This window comes from Prunus avium, chromosome 8, assembly GCF_965620075.1.
Source record: "Prunus avium chromosome 8, drPruAviu1.hap1.1, whole genome shotgun sequence".
In the NCBI taxonomy this organism is placed as follows: Eukaryota; Viridiplantae; Streptophyta; class Magnoliopsida; order Rosales; family Rosaceae; genus Prunus; species Prunus avium.
Window position 1 is genome coordinate 29,535,724 of NC_142291.1, and position 21,399 is coordinate 29,557,122.

The 21,399-nt window shown below is 37.1% G+C and overlaps 3 protein-coding genes, 1 long non-coding RNA gene and 1 pseudogene across 5 annotated transcripts; 4 read left to right on the plus strand and 1 right to left on the minus strand.

The window, feature by feature from the left end:
• The first annotated feature begins 1,844 nt into the window (after window positions 1-1,844).
• On the plus strand, window positions 1,845-3,361 carry LOC110765962 (methyl jasmonate esterase 1-like). Its single transcript, XM_021969211.2, has 3 exons — window positions 1,845-2,328; window positions 2,670-2,801; window positions 2,883-3,361. The coding sequence occupies exons 1-3, from the start codon at window positions 1,870-1,872 to the stop codon at window positions 3,165-3,167; spliced, it is 876 nt and encodes a 291-aa protein (XP_021824903.1). The 5' UTR covers window positions 1,845-1,869; the 3' UTR covers window positions 3,168-3,361.
• A 64-nt stretch (window positions 3,362-3,425) lies between these two features.
• LOC110765971 (protein LATERAL BRANCHING OXIDOREDUCTASE 1-like) lies at window positions 3,426-5,363 on the plus strand. Its single transcript, XM_088245086.1, has 3 exons — window positions 3,426-4,067; window positions 4,348-4,675; window positions 4,888-5,363. Exons 1-3 carry the CDS (start codon window positions 3,595-3,597, stop codon window positions 5,149-5,151), a joined length of 1,065 nt encoding a protein of 354 aa, XP_088101212.1. The 5' UTR covers window positions 3,426-3,594; the 3' UTR covers window positions 5,152-5,363.
• A 2,120-nt stretch (window positions 5,364-7,483) lies between these two features.
• On the plus strand, window positions 7,484-9,337 carry LOC148292502 (protein LATERAL BRANCHING OXIDOREDUCTASE 1-like). The gene is made up of 3 exons (XM_088244932.1): window positions 7,484-8,089; window positions 8,333-8,660; window positions 8,877-9,337. The coding sequence occupies exons 1-3, from the start codon at window positions 7,608-7,610 to the stop codon at window positions 9,135-9,137; spliced, it is 1,071 nt and encodes a 356-aa protein (XP_088101058.1). The 5' UTR covers window positions 7,484-7,607; the 3' UTR covers window positions 9,138-9,337.
• Window positions 9,338-9,688: 351 nt separating this feature from the next.
• LOC110762936 (fe(II)/2-oxoglutarate-dependent dioxygenase 4-like) lies at window positions 9,689-12,990 on the plus strand (annotated as a pseudogene). Its single transcript, XR_015826499.1, has 3 exons — window positions 9,689-10,135; window positions 11,782-12,112; window positions 12,489-12,990. The product of XR_015826499.1 is annotated as a fe(II)/2-oxoglutarate-dependent dioxygenase 4-like (transcript).
• Window positions 12,991-14,622: 1,632 nt separating this feature from the next.
• On the minus strand, window positions 14,623-15,701 carry LOC110762939 (uncharacterized). Its single transcript, XR_015826500.1, has 2 exons — window positions 15,427-15,701; window positions 14,623-15,156 (listed from the first exon to the last, which is right to left on the minus strand). It is a non-coding gene; the product is annotated as an uncharacterized LOC110762939 (long non-coding RNA).
• Between the last annotated feature and the right edge of the window lie 5,698 nt (window positions 15,702-21,399).

Genomic DNA, 21,399 nt, shown 5'->3' on the forward strand with positions numbered 1-21,399 from the left:
TGAAAAAAAAAAACGCAAGTTTCTGTTTTTTTTTTCTTACCTTAATTGTAATAAGGCAAGAAGAATTAATATCTTTCTTGCCTTTTCTAAATCCAGCCGGCTTCTACTTACCTTTTCTTTTTCTAAATTAATTTATTAACACATGGACTTATATTTTATATATATATATAACAAAAGTTTGAGAATGGTGAAACATTCAAAATATCAGAAAATATCCTTGGTTAATTCAAAAATTAAGAATTGAAATTATTAATTCAATGAGGATAATATGGTAAATTCACATTTTTTATATTAAAAAAATTAAAATTAAAAACGAAATCAGATAATAATTACCCATGTTATCTTTTCTTAATACTAAACATAATAATAATAAAAAAAAACCAATTTGCACATGCATGAGCATGTGCCAAGGAGCTATATATATATATATATATATATATATATATATATATATATATATATATATTGTATAGTACAACCCTAATTTCTACCTTTGCCAGATAATCTCCATCAATTTCAAGAATTCTCTTCATCTTTCGACTGCAAGTAAGCCATTTTATTTTTCTCTCTAATTCTTCGCAACTGTAATTTGAAGTTCCGTATAATTTTTTTTCTTCAATATATTAGTTATCTTATTCGTTTATGTGATATAGTAGAAATTTGACATACATGCATCATATTTGTATCTTAGAAATATTAATGGTGTTGTTTTATAGCTATGAATCGAAAAGATCCTGCGTGGAAGTATGCAAAAGAAATAGAGGGGGAAAAAATACTTGAGATGCACATTTTGTAATCAAAGATGCAGTGGAGAATTTTCTAAACTTAAGCATCATTTGGGTCAAACTCATCATGGTATGCAATCATGTAAGAAAGTTCCTGAGTATGTAAAAAAAGAGTGTACCGCAACTTTGAAAAATTTCCAGCTTAAAAAAAGAAAGAAAAATGAAATACTTAGAGAGATTAGGGATGGTCCACGAGGAGGGGCTCAGAGTATGGAAACTTCATTTGATAAAGAATATGGAATCCCCGGTATTAGGAGTGTTGCAGTTGATGAGGCTCTTAGAGCACAACCTAAATCAAAAGGACCAATGGATAGATTTATCACTTTAGAAGTTCGGCAAAGTACATTAAATTCAGCATAAAAACAAGAAGGAAGAAATGAAGTTTGTCTAAAGATTGGTCGTTTTTTCTTCTCTAGAGCATTCTCATTTAATATTGTAAATGATCCATTTTGGCTACCTATGGTGGAAGGAATTGCCGCAAATGGTGTAGGATTTAAGCCTCCATCAATGCATGATCGTTGATGACTTGAATTCTTAAGGAAGAAGTTGGATGCATCACGTAGGGAAATATTGTTAGACGGCGACACTGAAACTACACTCGCCTACATGAAAGCGAAAGCGTTAGTGGATTTAACTCAATTGAATAGTATTACAAGCGTGAAAGCAAGTTTCAAAACTTTGAATCTCAATAGCAGTATTTCATTTGTTGTTATGTGTACTATCCCGTATTCTAAGAATACATAAAAACAAAAATATTATACGTGAGCATCAAATCATTCGACCACAATGATTCTAGAAAGATTCAACATTTGAAAATTTGCTCTATCCATCGTTGCGATTGTCAAAGCATTTGGCATCAGCAACCTTGATAGTAAGAGACCAAAATGCTTGTTTATTGAAGAACTAACAAGTCTTTAGAGATACAATTTTAAATTGAAGTCAAAATTCAATGAAAGCAAAAAAAATGGTCAAAACCTAACCCTATCGGTACTTTTAAATCCAATAAATAATATGGAGACATATACAAACAAAGAATATATATTTCCCAATCAAATTGGGGTGACCAAACCAGAAACATAAACACATGGATCAAAGAAAGAAAGTTTTGATAAAATCAATCTCTACTTTGCTGATCATTCTTCTCTGTGCAGCAAATATAACAGAATCAGAGCCTACAAACCCTAGCAAGAAGCAATTTGTACTGGTTCATGGTTCCTGCTTTGGTGCTTGGTCATGGTACAAGCTTGTGACCTTAATGAAGTCATCTGGTCACAATGTCACTGCCCTAGACCTAGCTGCTTCTGGGGTTGACCCTCAGCAGGCAAAAGATCTGCATTCAATTTCTGACTACTTCAAGCCCTTGACGGATTTCATGGCAGCTCTTGATCCTCCACATGATAAGGTCATCCTTGTTGGTCACAGTCTCGGTGGGTTGGCCATTTCTTATGCCATGGAAAGATTTCCAGATAAGATATCTCTAGCTGTTTTCGTCACTGCCTTAATGCCTGGCCCGACCCTCAACATCTCCAGTCTTAATCAAGGGGTAAGTATTACTTTCATTAACTTACGTTGTTGAAAACTGCTTTGAAATAACTAAAAGTGTTTTTTCTTTTAATAACTTGCGGAAATGAACAAAAATACTTAATAAGAAATCACATAATCACTTTAAGCGCTTCGTAGAGAAACAATCATAAGACTTCGTAGAGAAACAATCATAAGACGCATGTGTTATTCACATAATGTGCTTCCAGTATTTTTCTTTTATATGCACATAATTTTATAAATATATATCTTTGAATTATTATGGGAAGTTCCTTGTCCTTTTATGCTGATTATATCTTTTTTTCTTTGATTTATTTTTCTCTTCTAATTGGAATTATAAAGTCGTTCGGAAGACAAGGATCTCTATTAGACAGCAAATACACATATGAACAAGGCCCAAGCAATACTCCAACCACTCTCATATTCGGCCCATTGTTCTTGGCAACAAAGGTGTACCAACTCAGCCCAATTGAGGTAAGTGAAATCTAACCGTTGGATCATCATCAACCAACAAAATCCAACCGTTCATATAAAACGGATCATAATTTGGTGCAGGATGTAGCACTAGGCACCATGTTAATGAGACCTCAACGCTTGTTTAGTGAAGAGGACATGTCCAAAGAACTCAAGCTAACCCATGAGAAATACGGGTCGGTCAATCGGGTTTACGTCTTATCGGGTGGAGATTTGGTGGGGAAGAAGGATTTTCAACGGTGGATGATTAAGAGGAACAGGCCAAACAGTGCGGTGGAAATAACAGGATCTGATCACATGGTCATGATTTCTAAGCCATTAGAGCTGTGGGTGCATATCCAAAGAATTTCTGAAAAATATTCTTAATTGTTAAGTTATTTTGTAAAAATAAAAGCCATGGAAATTGGATTTCCTATTAGCCTAATATGCATCATGTACTTGTTGTCTTCTGGATATCCAACCAGAAGCATCATTTGTCTGGAATCAAAAATTTAGATACATCCAAAGATATTTAATTTCAGAAATTAAATAATTTAGCATCATTTGCCTCGGAGTTTAGTGGATGTGTGACCTTTTTGTAGTGAACTTCAACATTTGTTATAAATTATGCTCTGGACTTCACATATGAATACAATCACACCTGCCCAACTCATTGACAAGAACCTGTCCAGATTCAAGATAAAACTTCAACCACTCATATTATAAAACCTACCATTTTTCTATTAGCTTTCTTGCAAAAACAGAAAACAAAATACCATTGAGCAGCTTAGCTTCCAAATCAAATTCACCATCCATGGGAGAGGTTGATCCAGCTTTCATCCAAGACCCTGAGCACAGGCCCAAACTCTCCGTCACCGAAACTGAAGGCATACCATTGATTGACCTGTCCCCCCTAAACTCCTCAGACAACATTTCTGACCCTAAAGCCATTGAAGGGGTTGTCAGAGAAATAGGCAATGCATGCAAAGAGTGGGGGTTCTTCCAAGTGATCAACCATGGGGTGCTATTGGATAAGCACAAAAAGATCGAGGCTGCTGCTAGGAAATTTTTTGCTCAGCCTTTGGAGGAGAAGAGGAAGATCACGAGGGATGAAAAAAGTATGTTTGGTTACTATGACACTGAGCACACCAAGAATGTAAGAGACTGGAAGGAGTTGTTTGATTTCGCAGTGGAGGAGCCAATGTTAATGCCAGCTTCCCTTGATCCTGAGGACAAGGAAGAGACAAAGTGGACAAACAAGTGGCCTGAGTATCCTCCAGAACTAAGGTAACTCAATGATCACTAAGAAGAACATGCTTATTTTAGGTAATCATATGATTATACAAAGATGAAAACAAAAAACAGAGAAGCAATAAAATGTTAAAGAAATCTAGAACACCTGTGATTCATAATGAAAATGCTTAGGAGCCAATCAAAGAACACTAGCTCTCAATTGAAATGATAACTGTTTGTGCTGTAAGGAACCTTTGCATTAAAGGGTTAAAAACAACTTTGGAACTTGATCACTTATATGATCTAATAACTAGACACTGCATGCTTTGAGCAGGGTGGCGTGTGAAGAGTATACTGAAGAAGTAGAAAAGCTAGCTCTAAAGTTGATGGGACTTATAGCCTTGAGCCTAGGCTTGCCAGTAGACAGGTTCAACAGCTACTTCAAAGATCAAACAAGTTTTATCAGACTCAACTACTATCCACCTTGCCCTTCCCCTCAGTTAGCTCTCGGTGTTGGGCGCCACAAGGATAGCGGTGCTTTAACTGTGCTTGCTCAGGATGAGGTCGGAGGATTGGAAGTGAAGAGGAAGAGAGATGGAGAGTGGATTCAGGTTAAACCTACCCCAAATGCCTATATCATCAATGTTGGTGACATTATTCAGGTTCCACTCTTCAAACTTCATACTAAGTACTTGTGTGCAGTTTATTTTTCAAAAACTCGTTAGAACCAAGGTAAATTTTTCAAAAACTTGTTAGAACCAAGGTACCAATTACTACTATAGTCTATAGGGTAGCGATTTTAACACTCACATTTTGCACAATTGCGTTTAGCTCCTCTACTTATTTTTATACTTTCATTCTCCATTTTATGCAGGTTTGGAGCAATGACAGATATGAGAGTGTGGAACACAGGGTGTTGGTGAATTCAGAGAAGGGAAGGTTTTCCATTCCCTACTTTGTCAACCCAGCGCACTATACCCTAGTCAAGCCCTTGGAGGAGCTGACCCATGAACAAGAAGACCCTGCAAAATATAAGCCTTACAGCTGGGGCAAGTTTTTGACTCACAGAAACCTCAGTAATTTCAAGAAATACAATGCTGAAAACATCCAGCTTTATCATTTCAGGGTTTCCGAATAAGTTATGACCCCTCAAAAGAGAAAGACGTGTGCTATCCTTTACAATAATTGGTCTATGTACGCAAAAATAATTGTGTGCTAACATGGACTTCTTACAAATTTTTACATAGTCGAAGGCAAATTTGAACGATGCTACATGTATCATATTTACTTACCGCATTGTATACCAGATTTCTAATAAAGTGTGGATCCACTCACAAACTCTATTAAATATGTGGCTTACAAGTTACAACATAGTACTGGACAAACTTCGCAGGTGATTTGATAACATCACAAAGATTCCAAATGCTGGGAAACATACAAAAGGCTTTGTGCATATGGTCACACTAGTTGGCTAGTGATGACTCAGACCCAGAATTAGCAGTTATAGTATGTAGTGACCCTCCCACCTTAACCAAAATTGATTAAGGATTTGATGCTATAGGGATTTGCAAAGGAAAGTATAAGTACTTCCTTAGAAACCGATTCTCAATTTGTTAAGAGAAAACAGTTTTTAAGTTTAACTTTATTTCACAAAACTAACAAATAGCATATGCAAGCTTCATTAATTAAGTATCACACCTTTGTGGCAAGAGATTACTTATAGCTTACAACAAATTACGTGTTATCTTGTGCCATCATAAATGGATTACAGGATATATTCTATTTGTTGAATAAACTTATCAAGTTATATAGCTAGTATGAAACAATTTTGATTATTTCTTTAGGATTTGAGTATTTAAGTTTTGTTTTGTTATGAAAAATTTGTTGATTCTGAGAACAAAACCAAATTCCTATGTAGCATAAAAAATAACCAAACAAAACACAATATAAGAGAAAACCCTAAAATTGCAATGAACTGTGTTTTCGGTGTTCGTTTTTAACCCAAAATACCTTTCCGAATAGGGAATGGGGTAACTAACAGAGCCTACTACTTTGTACTAATATAAGGCCGTTGTTAGGGTTTTAAGATCATCTAGTAGGTCAAAAACGAGTTTAAAGTTTTGAAGATATTGAAACATGTTTTTTTCCAGATGCTTTAATATTCATAGTATGCAGAAAACATGTTTAAACTGTCATCAAAATTTTAAACATAAACCAAAATAGTCATGCATCAACGGATAAAGAAATTGCAATAGTCATGCTTGAAAAACGATCTCATTGTGTGTGAGTAACCATGTGTTAGATTTTCTATATAAGTGTTCATGATCTTTCACACAACTTGAAATACATAGAAGACATACCTGGCGCGCCGTCTTCCTTGAGTACACGATCTCAGAACTCATTCAATTGCAGCAACAACAACACTAGCAATGACACGAACGGCTCAATACTTCTGCTATCTCAGAAACTATATCAGCTATCTCTTTATGATGATATTAGAGTTAGAGAATGTGTTTGATGAGAGTAGGGTCTTAAGCTTATATAGGGCTAGTTTAAGTCGTCTCTACTCATCACCAAGGGCCGACTTGACTAACAGTCAAAGCCCATCAAGCAACGATTCATGCAAAAGGAAATAAATAGGACCCCTTTAATTGGCTTCAAAACTTTCCTTATTTCACAAGATTTTGGGCCTCAAGGTATAACCTAATTTAAACTCTTATCAAACTTTATATAACTTAGCATCTAGTATCAAACTTTATATAACTTAGTATCTAGTGCACCAATCTAGGAATATTACAGTAAATTGCTTCAAAGACTAAGAACAAATTCCTGAGAACCCTTTTAGCATTATTCATCACAAAACTAAGTTAAGATAAGTTAATGGACAACAGTAAGACCCCGTTGCTTTCGATATATATTTAAATAAAGAAATAAAATTTATGTCCTTCCCTCTGCAAATGAAAAACCGAAGTATTTTGGATTCCAGCACCCGTGGAGGAACATCTAGAAAACCAGTTTCAGCTCAAAGAAAAAAGAAAAGAGAGACAAATGCATTTTTCTTCTCAAATCAGTCATTACATATTGATTTATCCAGAAAGAATCAATTTAAGTTGATACATATGCAAGCAGTAAAAAACAGCACAAGATCTCTTGGTTAAGTCCAAAAATCTGCAATATATTTTCTCAGTACACTTCTGCAATACTGTTTGTTGAAAATTTTAAAGAGTAACTTTGAGATCAAATAAAAAAAAAAAAAGAGAGTGAATGTTGGACTCTGGCATTGTCTGTTTTGGGTTCTCTAGGAAGAGAAATATGTTAGTGTCAAAGTCACTATTTGTACCAATTATTTTGATCTACGTCTGCAATGGCATAATAGTACAGAAAAATACAGCCCATGAAAGCACAACAGCCACAATCTTCCAAAACAAACCGTGCTGCAGCACTTAGTAACTTACCAACTCCACCTAACAATTGACCAAACCCGTCCAGGTTCAAGATAAGGCTTCCATTATAACTCTTCTATTAGCTCTTCTTGCAAAAAGTTAAAATTAAAACCACAGAGTGGCTTTACCTTCCAAATCAAAAATACCAGCCATGGGAGAGGTTGATCCAGCTTTCATTCAAGACCCTGAGCACAGGCCAAAACTCTCCATAATTGAAGCTGAAGGCATACCATTGATTGATCTTTCTCCTATAAATAGTATCCCTGCCTCAGATTCCATTTCTGAACTTAAAGCCATTGAAGGGCTTGTTAGAGAAATAGGCAGTGCTTGCAAGGACTGGGGTTTCTTCCAAGTGATCAACCATGGAGTCGCGTTGGATAAGCGCGAAAAGATTGAGACAGCTGCTAGGAAGTTCTTTGCTCAGCCCTTGGAGGAGAAGAGGAAGATTAGGAGGGATGAAAAAATTGTGGTGGGCTACTATGACACTGAGCACACCAAGAATGTTAGAGACTGGAAGGAGGTGTTTGATTTCGTAGCGGAGAAGCCTAAATTAGTCCCAGCTTCCCCTGATCCTGAGGACAAAGAAGAGACAGAGTGGATAAACCAATGGCCTGAGAATCCTCCTGAACTAAGGTACCTCAATCTAAGAAATTGCTGAGCAACCAACCAAAGGGTCAATTACATTTTTTATGTTCCTGTAATTCCAAAATCACCTTTGAATTATAATGTGTATCAAGTAAAGAAATGCTAGCTTTCTCACTTGGTAACTTAACTGTTTGTGCTGTAAGAACCCTGCATTGAAGTGTTAAACATAAATTTTGGAACCTGATTTATATATGAATATGATCTAATAGCTACACTGCATGCCTTGACCAGACCGGCGTGTGAAGAGTATGCTCAAGAAGTAGAAAAGCTAGCTCTGAAGTTGATGGGACTTATAGCCTTGAGTCTAGGCTTGCCAGAAGACAGGTTCAACAGCTACTTCAAAGACCGAACAAGTTTTATCAGACTCAACCACTATCCACCTTGCCCTTCCCCTCAGTTAGCTCTCGGTGTTGGGCGCCACAAGGATGGTGGTGCATTAACCGTGCTAGCTCAAGATGATGTTGGAGGATTGGAAGTGAAGAGAAAAACAGACGGGGAGTGGATTCGGGTGAAACCTACCCCAAATGCCTATATCATCAATGTTGGTGATGTTATTCAGGTTCCACTCTTCATAGTACTTATGTTCAGATTACTTTTGAAAGTTGTTACTGGCCAAGCTTGCTTTCCACTTCTAACAGCATAAGAACCTAAAAGGACACACACACACACACACCAATCTAGATCTAGAACATAATCACACCAACCTACAGGATATGTTAATTAGTCAATGCACGCTATATATTGTTGTGCACATAACAAAGAAATGTTTATACAGGTTTGGAGCAATGAGAGATATGAGAGTGTGGAACACAGGGTGATGGTGAACTCAGAGAAGGAAAGGTTTTCCATTCCCTTCTTCCTCAGCCCAGCACACTACACACAAGTCAAGCCCTTGGAGGAGCTGACCGATGAACGAAACCCTGCCAAGTATAAGCCCTACAGATGGGGCAAGTTTATCACACATAGAAAGCTCAGTAATTTCAAGAAACTCAGTACTGAAAACATCCAGATTTATCATTTCAGGGTATTGGAATAAGTTCGGAGTACAAGGAGTTTTGCTAAGTGCTACTATTGTTATTTTAGCTCCCTGTGCATACCGTGCTGTATATCGATTCAGAAAATAATGCATTGTTCTATAGAGAAGTGACCTGTGTGTAACTTCTGAACATTGTGTGGTTAAAGTGTCACTAAGATCAGTAATATAATTATCTACAAACATTTATTTTGCTTCAACAACGAGAACGCTTTGGGTTTTGATTAATTTGTGACATTGGCTGTTTTGGGTTCTTAGGATGAATGAACTTACTAACCTGCTAAAATCTATCTCAATCCCACCCCTCATTTAAATTTTTTTTGAATTGCAGTACAATTTAGAAAGAGCTACCGCTTAATTAATCCATTTATGGACAGTTCCTTTTCTGACGTGGGACAATTGTATTTGATCCACCGTTCCTAACAGCAAGCACAAACCGTCACACTACTAATTGACAAGAACCCATCCAGATTCAAGATAAAACTTCAACCACTCGTATACCATTCTTCTATTAGCTTGCTTGCAAAAACAAAAAACAAAATACCATTGAGCGGCTTAGCTTCCAAATTAACTTCACCATCCATGGGGGAGGTTGATCCAGCTTTCATCCAAGACCCTGAGCACAGGCCCAAACTCTCCGCCACCGAAGCTGAAGGCATACCATTGATTGACCTGTCTCCCCTAAACTCCTCAGACAACATTTCTGACCCTAAAGCCATTGAAGGGGTTGCTTGAGAAATAGGCAATGCATGCAAAGAGTGGGGGTTCTTCCAAGTGATCAACCATGGGGTGCTATTGGATAAGAAGAAGAAGATTACGAGGGATGAAAAAAGTTTGTTTGGTTACTATGACACTGAGCACACCAAGAATGTAAGAGACTGGAAGGAGGTGTTTGATTTCGCAGTGGAGGAGCCAATGTTAATGCCAGCTTCCCTTGATCCTGAGGACAAGGAAGAGACAAAGTGGACTAACCAGTGGCCTGAGTATCCTCCAGAACTAAGGTAACTCAATGATCACTAAGAAGAACATGCTTATTTTGTTGGAAAATTGGCTCGCATAAAAGATACTAAGTCTTGGACAAGCGACCGGTCGCTGGCTATTTGCGACCGGTCGTTTTCAGGCAGAGTCGAAGTCTGGAGCGAAGTCGACTAGCGACCGGTCGCTGGCTATTTGCGACCGGTCGTTTTCAGGCAGAGTCGAAGTCTGGAGCGAAGTCGACTGGCGACCGGTCGCTGGCTATTTGCGACCGGTCGCTTTCAGGCAGAGTCGAGGCCTGGAGCGAAACCTTCTTGCGACCGGTCGCAAGCTACCAGCGACCGGTCGCCCAGCACGTGCTGTTTCTGATTCCTCGAGTTTTGGACTCCATTTTCAAGGGCTATCGCCTCCTACCTACTTGCAAGGACTCTAGGGGTCACTTCTAAGTCAGAAGAACGTTGGAAATCAGTTGGGAGGTTGGAGGTAGCATTGAAGGACATTGGAAGACTTGTTTTCAAGGTGTAACCACCCTATGGTTCTATATAGGGTGGCTACACAAGTAACCATCAATACATAGCTTGTGGCTGGCCTAACCTGTGGTCTATGTCAGGTACTCAAGGGCAGAACGTAGGAGACAAAGCAAGGGTCTTCTCTCAAGTCTAGAGGCTCATGTATTAAAGGAAAGAGTGAGCAAGTCTGAAATTGTAAGAGAGATAGAGAGAGTTGGAAGAAAAGTAGCTGGAAACTAGTGAGTCAAGAAGAGGAGAGAATTCTCAAGTGTATCAAGGTGTTGAGCAGGGTGAGAGAGAAATAGATTGTGTGGGTAGTGTTCTAAGGGGGTTTCCTTTTGTAAACCAAAGTTGTAACCTATCTTCACTAGTGAAATTTCTCAAGGGGATCACCAAAGAGGATGTAGGCAAATTGCTGAACCTCTATAAACACTTGTGTCTTTTGTGCTTGATTATTTTCTGTGTGTGTGTGTAAGATTCATCCATCTTGGAGTCTTGTCAAAAGTCCATCAACAACGGTGGAAATGGACTCTGCAGTGGCTGTTAAGTTAGTGAAGAATTCTACTACTCTTGGTTTACATCCTGTGGCTTCTCTGGCTTCTTGTTGCTGGGAGCTTATGGGAAAGTTTGAGACTTGTGCGCTCCAACACATTTATAGAGAAAGAAATGTGGTTGCTGACTGTATTGCGCAATGGAGCTACAATATGGACTTAGGTGTTTGCCTTTTTGATATGGCCCCTAGTTGGGTTGGTGCTAGCCTTGTTGATGATCTGACTGGAGTCACTAGGACTCGGCTAGTCTGTAGTGAGTAGTTGCTGTTTGTCTTTGGGGTTCTACCCCCCCAGTTCACCAAAAAAAAAAAAAAGTCCATCAACAACAAGGTCTAAAGGGGAGTGAGTTGGTTCTAATTCACAACATATTTTAGGTAATCATATGATTATACAAAGATGAAAACAAAAAAAGAGAAGCAATAAAATGGTTAAAGAAATCTAGAACACCTGTGATTCATAATGAAAATGCTTAGGAGCTAATCAAAGAACACTAGCTCTCAATTGAAAAGATAACTGCTTGTGCTGTAAGGACCCTTTGCATTAAAGGGTTAAATACAAATTTGGAACTTGATCACTTATACGATCTAATAACCAGACACTGCATGCTTTGAGCAGGGTGGCGTGTGAAGAGTATACTGAAGAAGTGGAAAAGCTAGCTCTAAAGTTGATGGGACTTACAGCCTTGAGCCTAGGCTTGCCAGCAGACAGGTTCAACAGCTACTTCAAAGATCAGACAAGTTTTATCAGACTCAACTACTATCCACCTTGCCCTTCCCCTCAGTTAGCTCTCGGCGTTGGGCGCCACAAGGATAGCGGTGCTTTAACCGTGCTTGCTCAGGATGAGGTCGGAGGATTGGAAGTGAAGAGGAAGAGAGATGGAGAGTGGATTCAGGTTAAACCTACCCCAAATGCCTATATCATCAATGTTGGTGACATTATTCAGGTTCCACTCTCCAAACTTCATACTAAGTACTTTTGTGTGCAGATTATTTTTCAAAAACTTGTTAGAACCAAGGTACCAATTACTGCTGTAGGGTAGCAATTTAATGTCAAATTTTCCAGGTTAACGGGCCGAGGGCCCACTCCAACAACACCGATACTGTCCCCACTTTACCACCTGCACAATCCTCAGGTGTGGGTTTTTATCACAAAAGGCCTCGGTATTAGTTGGAGTGGGGTAATTCTATTTAAAGTACTCTTTCTCCTTCCCTCTCTCCGATGTGGGACACAATTGGTTTCAACATTTAACACTCGCATTTTGCGCAATTGCGTTTAGCTCCTCTACTTATTTTTATACTTTCATTCTCCATTTTATGCAGGTTTGGAGCAATGACAGATATTAGAGTGTGGAACAAAGGGTGTTGGTGAATTCAGAGAAGGGAAGGTTTTCCATTCCCTACTTTGTCGACCCAGCACACTATACCCTAGTCAAGCCCTTGGAGGAGCTGACGCATGAACAAGAAGACCCTGCAAAATATAAGCCTTACAGCTGGGGCAAGTTTTTGAGTCACAGAAAGCTCAGTAATTTCAAGAAACACAATGCTGAAAACATCCAGCTTTATCATTTCAGGGTTTCGGAATAAGTTATGAACCCCAAAAAGAGAAAGACGTGTGCTATGCTTTACAATAATTAGTCTATGTACACAAAAATAATTGTGGGCTAACATGGATTTCTTACAAATTTTTACATAGTCGAAGGCAAATTTGAACGATGCTACATGTATCATATTTACTTACCGCATTGTATACCAGATTTCTAATAAAGTGTGGATCCACTCACAAACTCTATTAAATATGTGGCTTACAAGTTACAACATAGTACTGGACAAACTTCGCAGGTGATTTGATAACATCACAAAGATTCCAAATGCTGGGAAACATACAAAAGGCTTTGTGCATATGGTCACACTGGTTGGCTAGTGATGACTCAGACCCAGCATTAGCAGTTATAGTATGTAGTGACCCTCCCACCAAGCCTAAAGCATCAACAAAAGCCAAAACCAAAAAGCTTCTTTCTTGGCTTTGAGATTTTTTATTTTACAGGACAAAAGGTGGAAGCTTTGACAAGTGCTCTCTACCTTGGTTTTTGAGATCGCCATATCTGAGATCACCAAATTGCTGCTCTGGTAAACCTCAAGTTTACAAACCATAAGAGGAAAAGAATAGTATCCTTGTTGGTCACAGTCTTGGCAACCATATTCTCATATTCGGCCCGTTGTTCTTGGCAACAAAGGTGTACCAACTCAGCCCAATTGAGGTAAGTGAAATCTAACCGTTGGATCATCATCAACCAACAAAATCCTACCGTCCATATAAAACGGATCTTAATTTGGTGCAGGATGTAGCACTGGGCTCCATGTTAATGAGACCACAACGTTTGTTTAGTGAAGAGGACCAATCCAAAGAACTCAAGCTAACCCATGAGAAATACGGGTTGGTCAATCGGGTTTACGTCTTATCGGGCGGAGATTTGGTGGGGAAGAAGGATCTTCAACGGTGGATGATTAAGAGCAACAGGCCAAACAGTGTGGTGGAAGTCACAGGATCTGATCACATGGTCATGATTTCTAAGGCATTAGAGCTGTGGATGCATATCCAAAGAATTTCTGAAAAATATTCTTAATTGTTAAGTTATTTTGTAAAATTAAAAGCCATGGAAATTGGATTTCCTATTAGGCTAATATCCAACCAGACAGTAAAGCATCATTTGTCTGGAATCAATAATTTAGATACATCCAAGATATTTAATTTCAGAAATTAAATAATTTAGCATCATTTGCCTTGGAGTTTAGTGGATGTGTGACCTTTTTGTAGTGAACTTCAACATTTGTTACAAATTATGCTCTGGACCCTCCTCTTCACAGTGAACTTCACAGTGAACTTTACAAGTTATCCCTCAATAAAAAAAGAAGATATTTTTGGTTTGATAAAGACCCTCCTCTTAAAGAATTCCAATTAGAGTTTTAAAATATTCAATGAAAACAAATTAGGGACAACAACTAAAAAAGTAGCTGAAATATCCTAAACCCTAATTAGCTTTTCAGAACAGATGCACAAACGATCTATTTTTGTTGTGCTTTATAAAGTTTGCCACATATTACAAACTCTTGTCTTATGAACAAAGGTAAGCATCATTGCCATTAAAAAACAACAAAAACACTTGAGTTTGTTTTTTGCCTCAAAGAGCACAAATATAGAACAATGCCTTATGAGCTGTTTTCCATTAGTGAAAATGCAATCCCATAGACATGAACTTAGTCAGGCTAATTAGTGCGGATGTGCTCCCTAGTTCGAATTCCCTTATCTCGTAGTTTAGATTAGATTAAAGTAGAATACCGTTTGTAGTAAAATAAAAATAAAGGCAATCCCATGAGCAGTATGAGTAAAATTAACCAGCCATATTGCCATACTAAAATTCCCAGAAGCATTAAAAAAAATATTAAGCAATGGAGATTGAAAATTGACAATGGGCTCAAACATTACCATATGAGTTGTAAATCATATGGCCAAAAAAATTCCATGACTAAATTCACAAGCATATATATATGGGTAGACTTTTCTCACAAATGAATAAAGCTACAAATCTCTACTGGAAAAAGGAAATCAAGCTCTTAAAAAAGTGCAATTAATTAATTTGTACCAACCTGAAGCTTTACATGAGACATGAAAATGATGAATATAACTTAAGGAAGAAAACCAACAAAATGAACCGGAGCACTGCTATAAGCCGAAGAGCTGGTGAACGGAGACATGTTGTGCTGAAGGGCTATCTCCACTGCCTGAGCTACAACGAGGACAAACTCCAGGGCCAGTTTCAGCAGCTCTATACACATTTCCAGCCTCTGGATCACCATGGCTGGCTGTCGCTTGAGCTTGAAGATTATTTTTGTGTCTTTTTCTTCTTCCTCCTATATATTCTCCCCTTATCCCTCTTCCTTATCCCCCTTCCTTATCCATATTCATTGACAAGTCCCTTGCATTTATATACTACAAAATTAACATGAATAGCAAAACGCGTAGATCAGTTAATGGATAATATCTGGCTTATAGAAGATTCTGATTTGGGATATCTCCGAAATATTAAAAAGAAAAGTACCACTAAACTTAATATTTAATTCCGATATGTAATTTTCGAGGAATTATACGTTTTCGGAGTTTATTTACAGCATTAGAAGCTAACCAGATTCTCAGAAAATTTTGTTAGGAGTGAAAAGAGAAAAATATATGGTAGTTTGAAGTTGGTACTTACCTTAATACCTTAATATGGCTTTTGGTGAATGCCAAGAGACACCAGCATCTCTCTCTCTCTCTCTCTCTCTCTATGTGACTGAATATAATCCCAGTGAACCCACAAGAAGTGTTCTTATTAAGCCAAGCCGAAATGTCATTCTTATCCGTTAAGATTCAGTAAATGTCAAATATGATAATGATGTGGGTCCACTTCTACAAGAGGATGAAGATGAAAGCATCTAAAATAGGCAAGTAAGGTTAGGTGTGGTAGCACAACGTAATTAACAAAACGTCGGTTAACATAAAGCACTACACTAGTGCTATTACAGAGCAATAGCCCCCTTTTATAACATCAAGAGCAAGTGATAGCCGTTGATGTATGTGCCAACTCATCTTCATCAGTGGTTTGGAGTCATCTACATGTCGAGAGTAGTAGCTTAATGCTTTTAAGAGTTACTGTTGATAGCATTATCCTTAACATATTGAGGGAATTCTTTAAAATTTGAAGGACCCACAATCACTACGCAATGTGCATTAATAATTTGAACGGTCTATATTTTTCAAGTTATTATTTAAAAATTATTTTTATAAAAAATTTAAACAAATGATTTTTGTAGAAATGTCATCTAAACTTATACATCAGTTTCAGTTTATCACCTTTAAAAAAAATTAAAGCAAAATATCACCTTAACGTTTTCAAAATCCATGATTTGTCACCTGACTTTAACGTCATCCAATTTTCCATCCATTTTAAAAGGGTATTTTAGTCTTTCTAATATGTAAATCCTCTTTTTTTTTTTCTTTTTTTTTTTAAAAAAAAAAATTTAAATATAAAGCTATGTAAACCCTCTTTGAAGCTCATTATTTGGTGAAAAAGAAGGAGTTAAAACCCCAAAAAGCAAGACTTTTACTACTGAACAACACTCAAACTTTATGGTTTCAATTTTTTTGGGGAAATAATCATAGGTACTAATTCAAATTTGAGAAAGAAATTGACAAAAGACATTATCTGGAAATTGATATACAAAACAAAAGTAGCCAAAATGAGTTCACAAAATAGGTTCAAAACGTGACCAAGTCTACAACTTGTACCGAGGCCACAAAGCTACAGCACCTCAAAACATAATCCCAATTTTTATCTGTTTGTAAAATAAGCTTTGCATGGTACCAAGACCAATTAAACCTAAGTGCTTTATGGTTTCCATACGTTATTCTTCTTGGCATAAGACTTGGTGTTGGTTTTTATTGTGCTTGCTCTTGTAGAAGAAGAACTTGGGTTTGAGACTTGTGCATTGGATTCAGACATATTTCTTGCAGATTGTATTCCTCTTGGTACAGAGTGTGCTTGATTTGCTGAGGTTTCACTTGTCCTATTTCCTCCATTTGTGTGTGACTGTTGTTGGCTTGGATTTGCTGAAGTTTGCCCTCTTGGATCACCTTCTCCATTCACCTGTACCAAATCAAATTTCATTGCCAACTTCTCAACATTTAATGAAATAAAAATAAAACATAAAATCTCATTATCTGTATACTTGAGCTCTTTTTGCTTGCTTCCTCCTTTCACAAGTAGTAGCATTATGGCCTTCTTGGCCACACTTGCTGCAGTTGATCTTGATTAAGCATCTTCGAAGTTTGTTTGGATTTGAAGGAGGTCGAACCTCATCTGGCTCCCTACATCTGAGCACCCTGGTCTCCCGGCTTGCTTGTGATATTTGGGGGGTCTAATAGGCTGATGGTTTGTCACTGGCCAATATTCTTCACCAGCCATTGGGTTGATATAAGGCTTGTAGGCTCTTAAGAATACTGGTTTCTTGTAACAAGAGTGAACATAGTTGTATGGATCCAAGGGCGGATTTATGCCTAGGTTGGAGTGGGAAGATTTCTAAATATTAAATATGGTTAAGTTTATTCCTACTCCAATAAATATTAGTCCACTGCACCAAATAAATATAATAAACTAATAATAAACTAATAATAGCCCAATTTAAGTAAAGTAAATAATAGCTCTATTTAAAATAAGCCCACTCCTGAAGCATATAGGAAATAATAAACATCAATCCAAACCTATATAAATTTGATTAGAAGCAGAACTCACGCTAAGGCTCTACCAACTTGAGCTATTCTAATTGTACTTATATTGGGCTACACCCATAGAGAGCAAACATTTTAAAAAATTCTTCTAGCCACCCAAAACGCCATATTTGAACCTTGAGAGCCTAGAGGAAATAGCTCTCCTCCTCTAAAAAATTGTACCAACCTATCTTCAGTGGGTTCTTCAATCTTGGTAAGTTTTTCTCCTTTTTTATATATTCAATTTCCAATTTTAATTGTTGTTGTTAAGTTTTTATGATTTAGGGTTTGGGTGAAATCTTTTGGAGATTGTTGACATATGTTTTATTTTTGCAACTTGAAGTATTAATTAGCATATATGATTTTTGGTGTCTAGTATTTCTTGCAATTGAACATATTTTTTTGAAGTTGGACAATATGTTTGATTTGATATTTATTTATATTTTGTACTTTTTTGTGTTATATTTGCTTGTAATGTGACTTTGTTTGATTTATAAAATTTTATTTACATTTTTGTTTCATGAGAAAAAAAGCCTTATAATATATCTCCTCTATAAAAAAAAATTATTTAGCCTACCCCTATAAAAATTCATGGGTCACCATTGTATGGATCCTCCTCTCTTCTATATATTGCAGAAATGCCATGAGAACAAGGAATTCCAGTGAGATCCCCCCTCCAACATGAACAAGTGTGGGCTGTCAAATCCACCACAAACTGTGCCCCACTAATATGCCTCACTTGATACTTATTCGGGTCATGCTAAGGAGACCAACTTGGGATACCAACTTGTGTACCAACTCTCTAATAGAGGTGGAGCCCACCAATACAATGGGTCCCACGCTCTATTAGAGAGTTGGTACACAAGTTGGTATCCCAAGTTGGTCTCCCTAGCATTTTCCTACTTATTCTCACCAGCAAGACAAGGAATGCAAGAACCACTTTCTAATTTGTTTTTCTCAACAATTTTAAACACTCTAGGGCTAACATCACAAGTCCACTTATCTGCAGTCTCTCTCATTCTTGCCATTCTCACCATCAGATATGTCCTAATCCTCTCCATCATAGTCAATATTGGTTTATCTCTTGCACCTAATATTACACTGTTAAAAGACTCACATAAATTATTCAACAAGATATCACATTTTGATGTAGTCCTAAAATGGGATCTACTCCAATGCTTTGCAGGCTTGTCATCAAACCATCCTACTGCGCTTCCATCTTCAATTTCCATCCTAGTCATATGTGCTTTAAACCCAGGAATGGTGGTTGCCCTTGCTGCTTCCCAAAGTATTTGCTTAAGTGCCATTCCATTGTGACCTTTCTTGAAATTATTATACAAGTGTCAAACACAATGCCTATGTTCAACACTAGGAACAAGGTCTTCAACAGATCTCAATAGACCTTTCTGCTTGTCTGACATAAAGACCCAAGAAAACCCATTATCAATCCTCAAATCATTGATGAGTATCACTAGGAACCAAGTCCACGTGCACCTATTTTTTATTTCAACAATGGCATATGCTATTGGATACATGCCATTATTGGCATCTATCCCAATAGCACAAAGTAATTGCCTAGGATGTGGACCTTTTGGTTCTTCTTGATTAGGGCTTGACTCCACACAAGTATTGATTGCAACTTGACTCTCAATATTTGGGACAGAGTTGTCATCAACTATGTACACAATTGCCACTCTATTTGGGGGCAATATAGTAACTAAAGCCCAAAAATCAGAGTCATTCTTCAATTTCCTACATTCCCCTCCATTTGGCAATCTATAATAACATGTTGACGTCTTGCTATACCCTAAACTCTCAGCACAACCCTCAAGATCCCATTTTGACATCAAATCTTGATTTAAATTATCATACCAAGCCACATGCCTAGCAACATAATTCAAGTTCCCATCACATTGCTCTATAAAGTGACCCCCATGGTGATTTTCCATGGTAAATAAATCACAATCACCTACACAAATACTCAAATTAACATTTATATAAAATATAACAATTGCAACCGACACATCCCCACACAACAAAGTAATTGACTTGCAAAAGGACAATACACGTTCACCTAAGGCACAAAAACAAAGCAACAGCATATAAATAAAGCCAAAGAACATAAAGAAAGAAAAAAGGATCCCATGAATCAAATCTCCCATTGTCATATAAAAAGCAAAAACTTCGGAGATTCCCAAGTAGAAAGCAAAGCTTTACCGTAGTTTGGAGGGTTCCTAGTGACTCTGTAGCGTAGAGTTGCCATCAATCCCAATGTCGCTGACAACTAGCAGATATGCCTTAAAAAAGATTGAAACCCTAAAGTCTAACTGTTGTTTAGGCGTAAAAATATTGTTCTTGACTTATGTCTTTTTTTTTTTTTTGGTTGAAAAAAGAGCTTCACAGAGGTTTACATATTGGAAAGACTAAAATACCCTTTAAAATGGATGGAAAATTGGATGACGTTAAAGTCAAGTGACAAATCATGGATTTTGAAAACTTTATGTGACATTTCGACTAAATTTTTCTTTAAGGTGACAAATTGAAACTAATGTATAAGTTCAGATGACATTTCTACAAAAATCCCATTAAACAAATTGAAAATTACTCACGAAATAGACGAACACGGTGTTTCAAAAAAATACCAAAATGACAACTATTTAATTGAGTGATTAAATAGTTATGAATTCGAGTGTTTCTAGAGATGATCTTTGAGGTAATATATAAAAAGTAGATGGTTCAAATTATTACGGCACAATGCCGAGTGGGCTTATAACAAAGTCCCTCAAATTTTATTATTTAAGGGAAACACTCGATTGAAACTCTCTATATATATGTACAAATTGAGTAATATGGGCCTCCTAAAACAAAATCTTCAACGAAAATACTAAAAAAAAAAAGAGAGCATATATATTGGAATGTTAAACAAATTATTCAACAAGGAGCATAAAATCAAAACCCCATGATTCATCAATTTATTAATTAAAATAAAGCAAAAACAAAAATACAATAAACCTATGATCTGCTAGGTTAAGAATCAAGAGCTCCTACCATATGTAATTTTAATTTATTAATATTTATGTGGAATCAACTTAAATGAAGTGGTGGATATAATTTTTTTTTCTGAGGTGGATATATCATATATTAAGTGCCCGTTTGACATTGCTTATTTGGGGCTATAAGTGATTATTTTGAAATTTTTGAAAGCCCAACATGTTTGAGAAGTGATAATAAAATTATTTATTTTGAATAATTGCTATGAGAGAAAGAAATTAGGAAAGCATGTGATGAGCTGCTTTCATTTTTTGATTATGTGGGAATCAATTTTGAAGAGGTGCTGGAATGAAACTTTCAAAATTCCATAAATAACCCCCTTTTTTTTTCTTCACGCTATCGTCTCTCTTCTCATTCCCATCGTTCGTCTTTACACCCTCTCTTCCACGTTCCTCAGTCCAGAGCTATCACTCGTCTCCTTCTCTTCTCCTTCTTCAATTTTTGTTGTTGGATCGATTAAAGTGTTGAAGAATAAAGTCCCATATCGGAAACTTGACAAAATAAAATATAACAATATAATGAATAGTTCCACTACTAATTGCATTGAGGCCTTTTGTGATAAAACCTCACACCTACTGGGCTTTGTAGGTGGTTAAGTTGGGGACAATATCGGTGTTGCTAGTAGTGGGCCAATGACCTGTCTCTCTGAAATTTAACATTGTATCAGAGTGCATTTATTGTCTGGGTTTGAATTACTGGGCCTTTACCCTTACTTCTTACCCAACATGTGGTATTCACATGTTGGGCTTGAATGTTTACCCTTACCCCATACCCAATATGTGGTGTTCACGTGTTAGGCTTGAATGTTTAACTCCAATGTGGACTTGGCTCTACGTGTGGCCCACTATGTGGTGGTCCCACGTGATGGGAATGGTTCCA

Bases quoted from the DNA above. Each gene is read 5' to 3' on its own strand.
- LOC110765971 (XM_088245086.1), top strand. From the start codon at position 3,595: ATGGGAGAGGTTGATCCAGCTTTCATCCAAGACCCTGAGCACAGGCCC. The intron at 4,068-4,347 runs GTAACTCAATGA...TGCTTTGAGCAG, and splicing joins GAGTATCCTCCAGAACTAAG to GGTGGCGTGTGAAGAGTATA. The intron at 4,676-4,887 runs GTTCCACTCTTC...CATTTTATGCAG, and splicing joins ATGTTGGTGACATTATTCAG to GTTTGGAGCAATGACAGATA.
- LOC148292502 (XM_088244932.1), top strand. From the start codon at position 7,608: ATGGGAGAGGTTGATCCAGCTTTCATTCAAGACCCTGAGCACAGGCCA. The intron at 8,090-8,332 runs GTACCTCAATCT...TGCCTTGACCAG, and splicing joins GAGAATCCTCCTGAACTAAG to ACCGGCGTGTGAAGAGTATG. The intron at 8,661-8,876 runs GTTCCACTCTTC...ATGTTTATACAG, and splicing joins ATGTTGGTGATGTTATTCAG to GTTTGGAGCAATGAGAGATA.
- LOC110765962 (XM_021969211.2), top strand. From the start codon at position 1,870: ATGGATCAAAGAAAGAAAGTTTTGATAAAATCAATCTCTACTTTGCTG. The intron at 2,329-2,669 runs GTAAGTATTACT...GGAATTATAAAG, and splicing joins TCTCCAGTCTTAATCAAGGG to TCGTTCGGAAGACAAGGATC. The intron at 2,802-2,882 runs GTAAGTGAAATC...AATTTGGTGCAG, and splicing joins ACCAACTCAGCCCAATTGAG to GATGTAGCACTAGGCACCAT.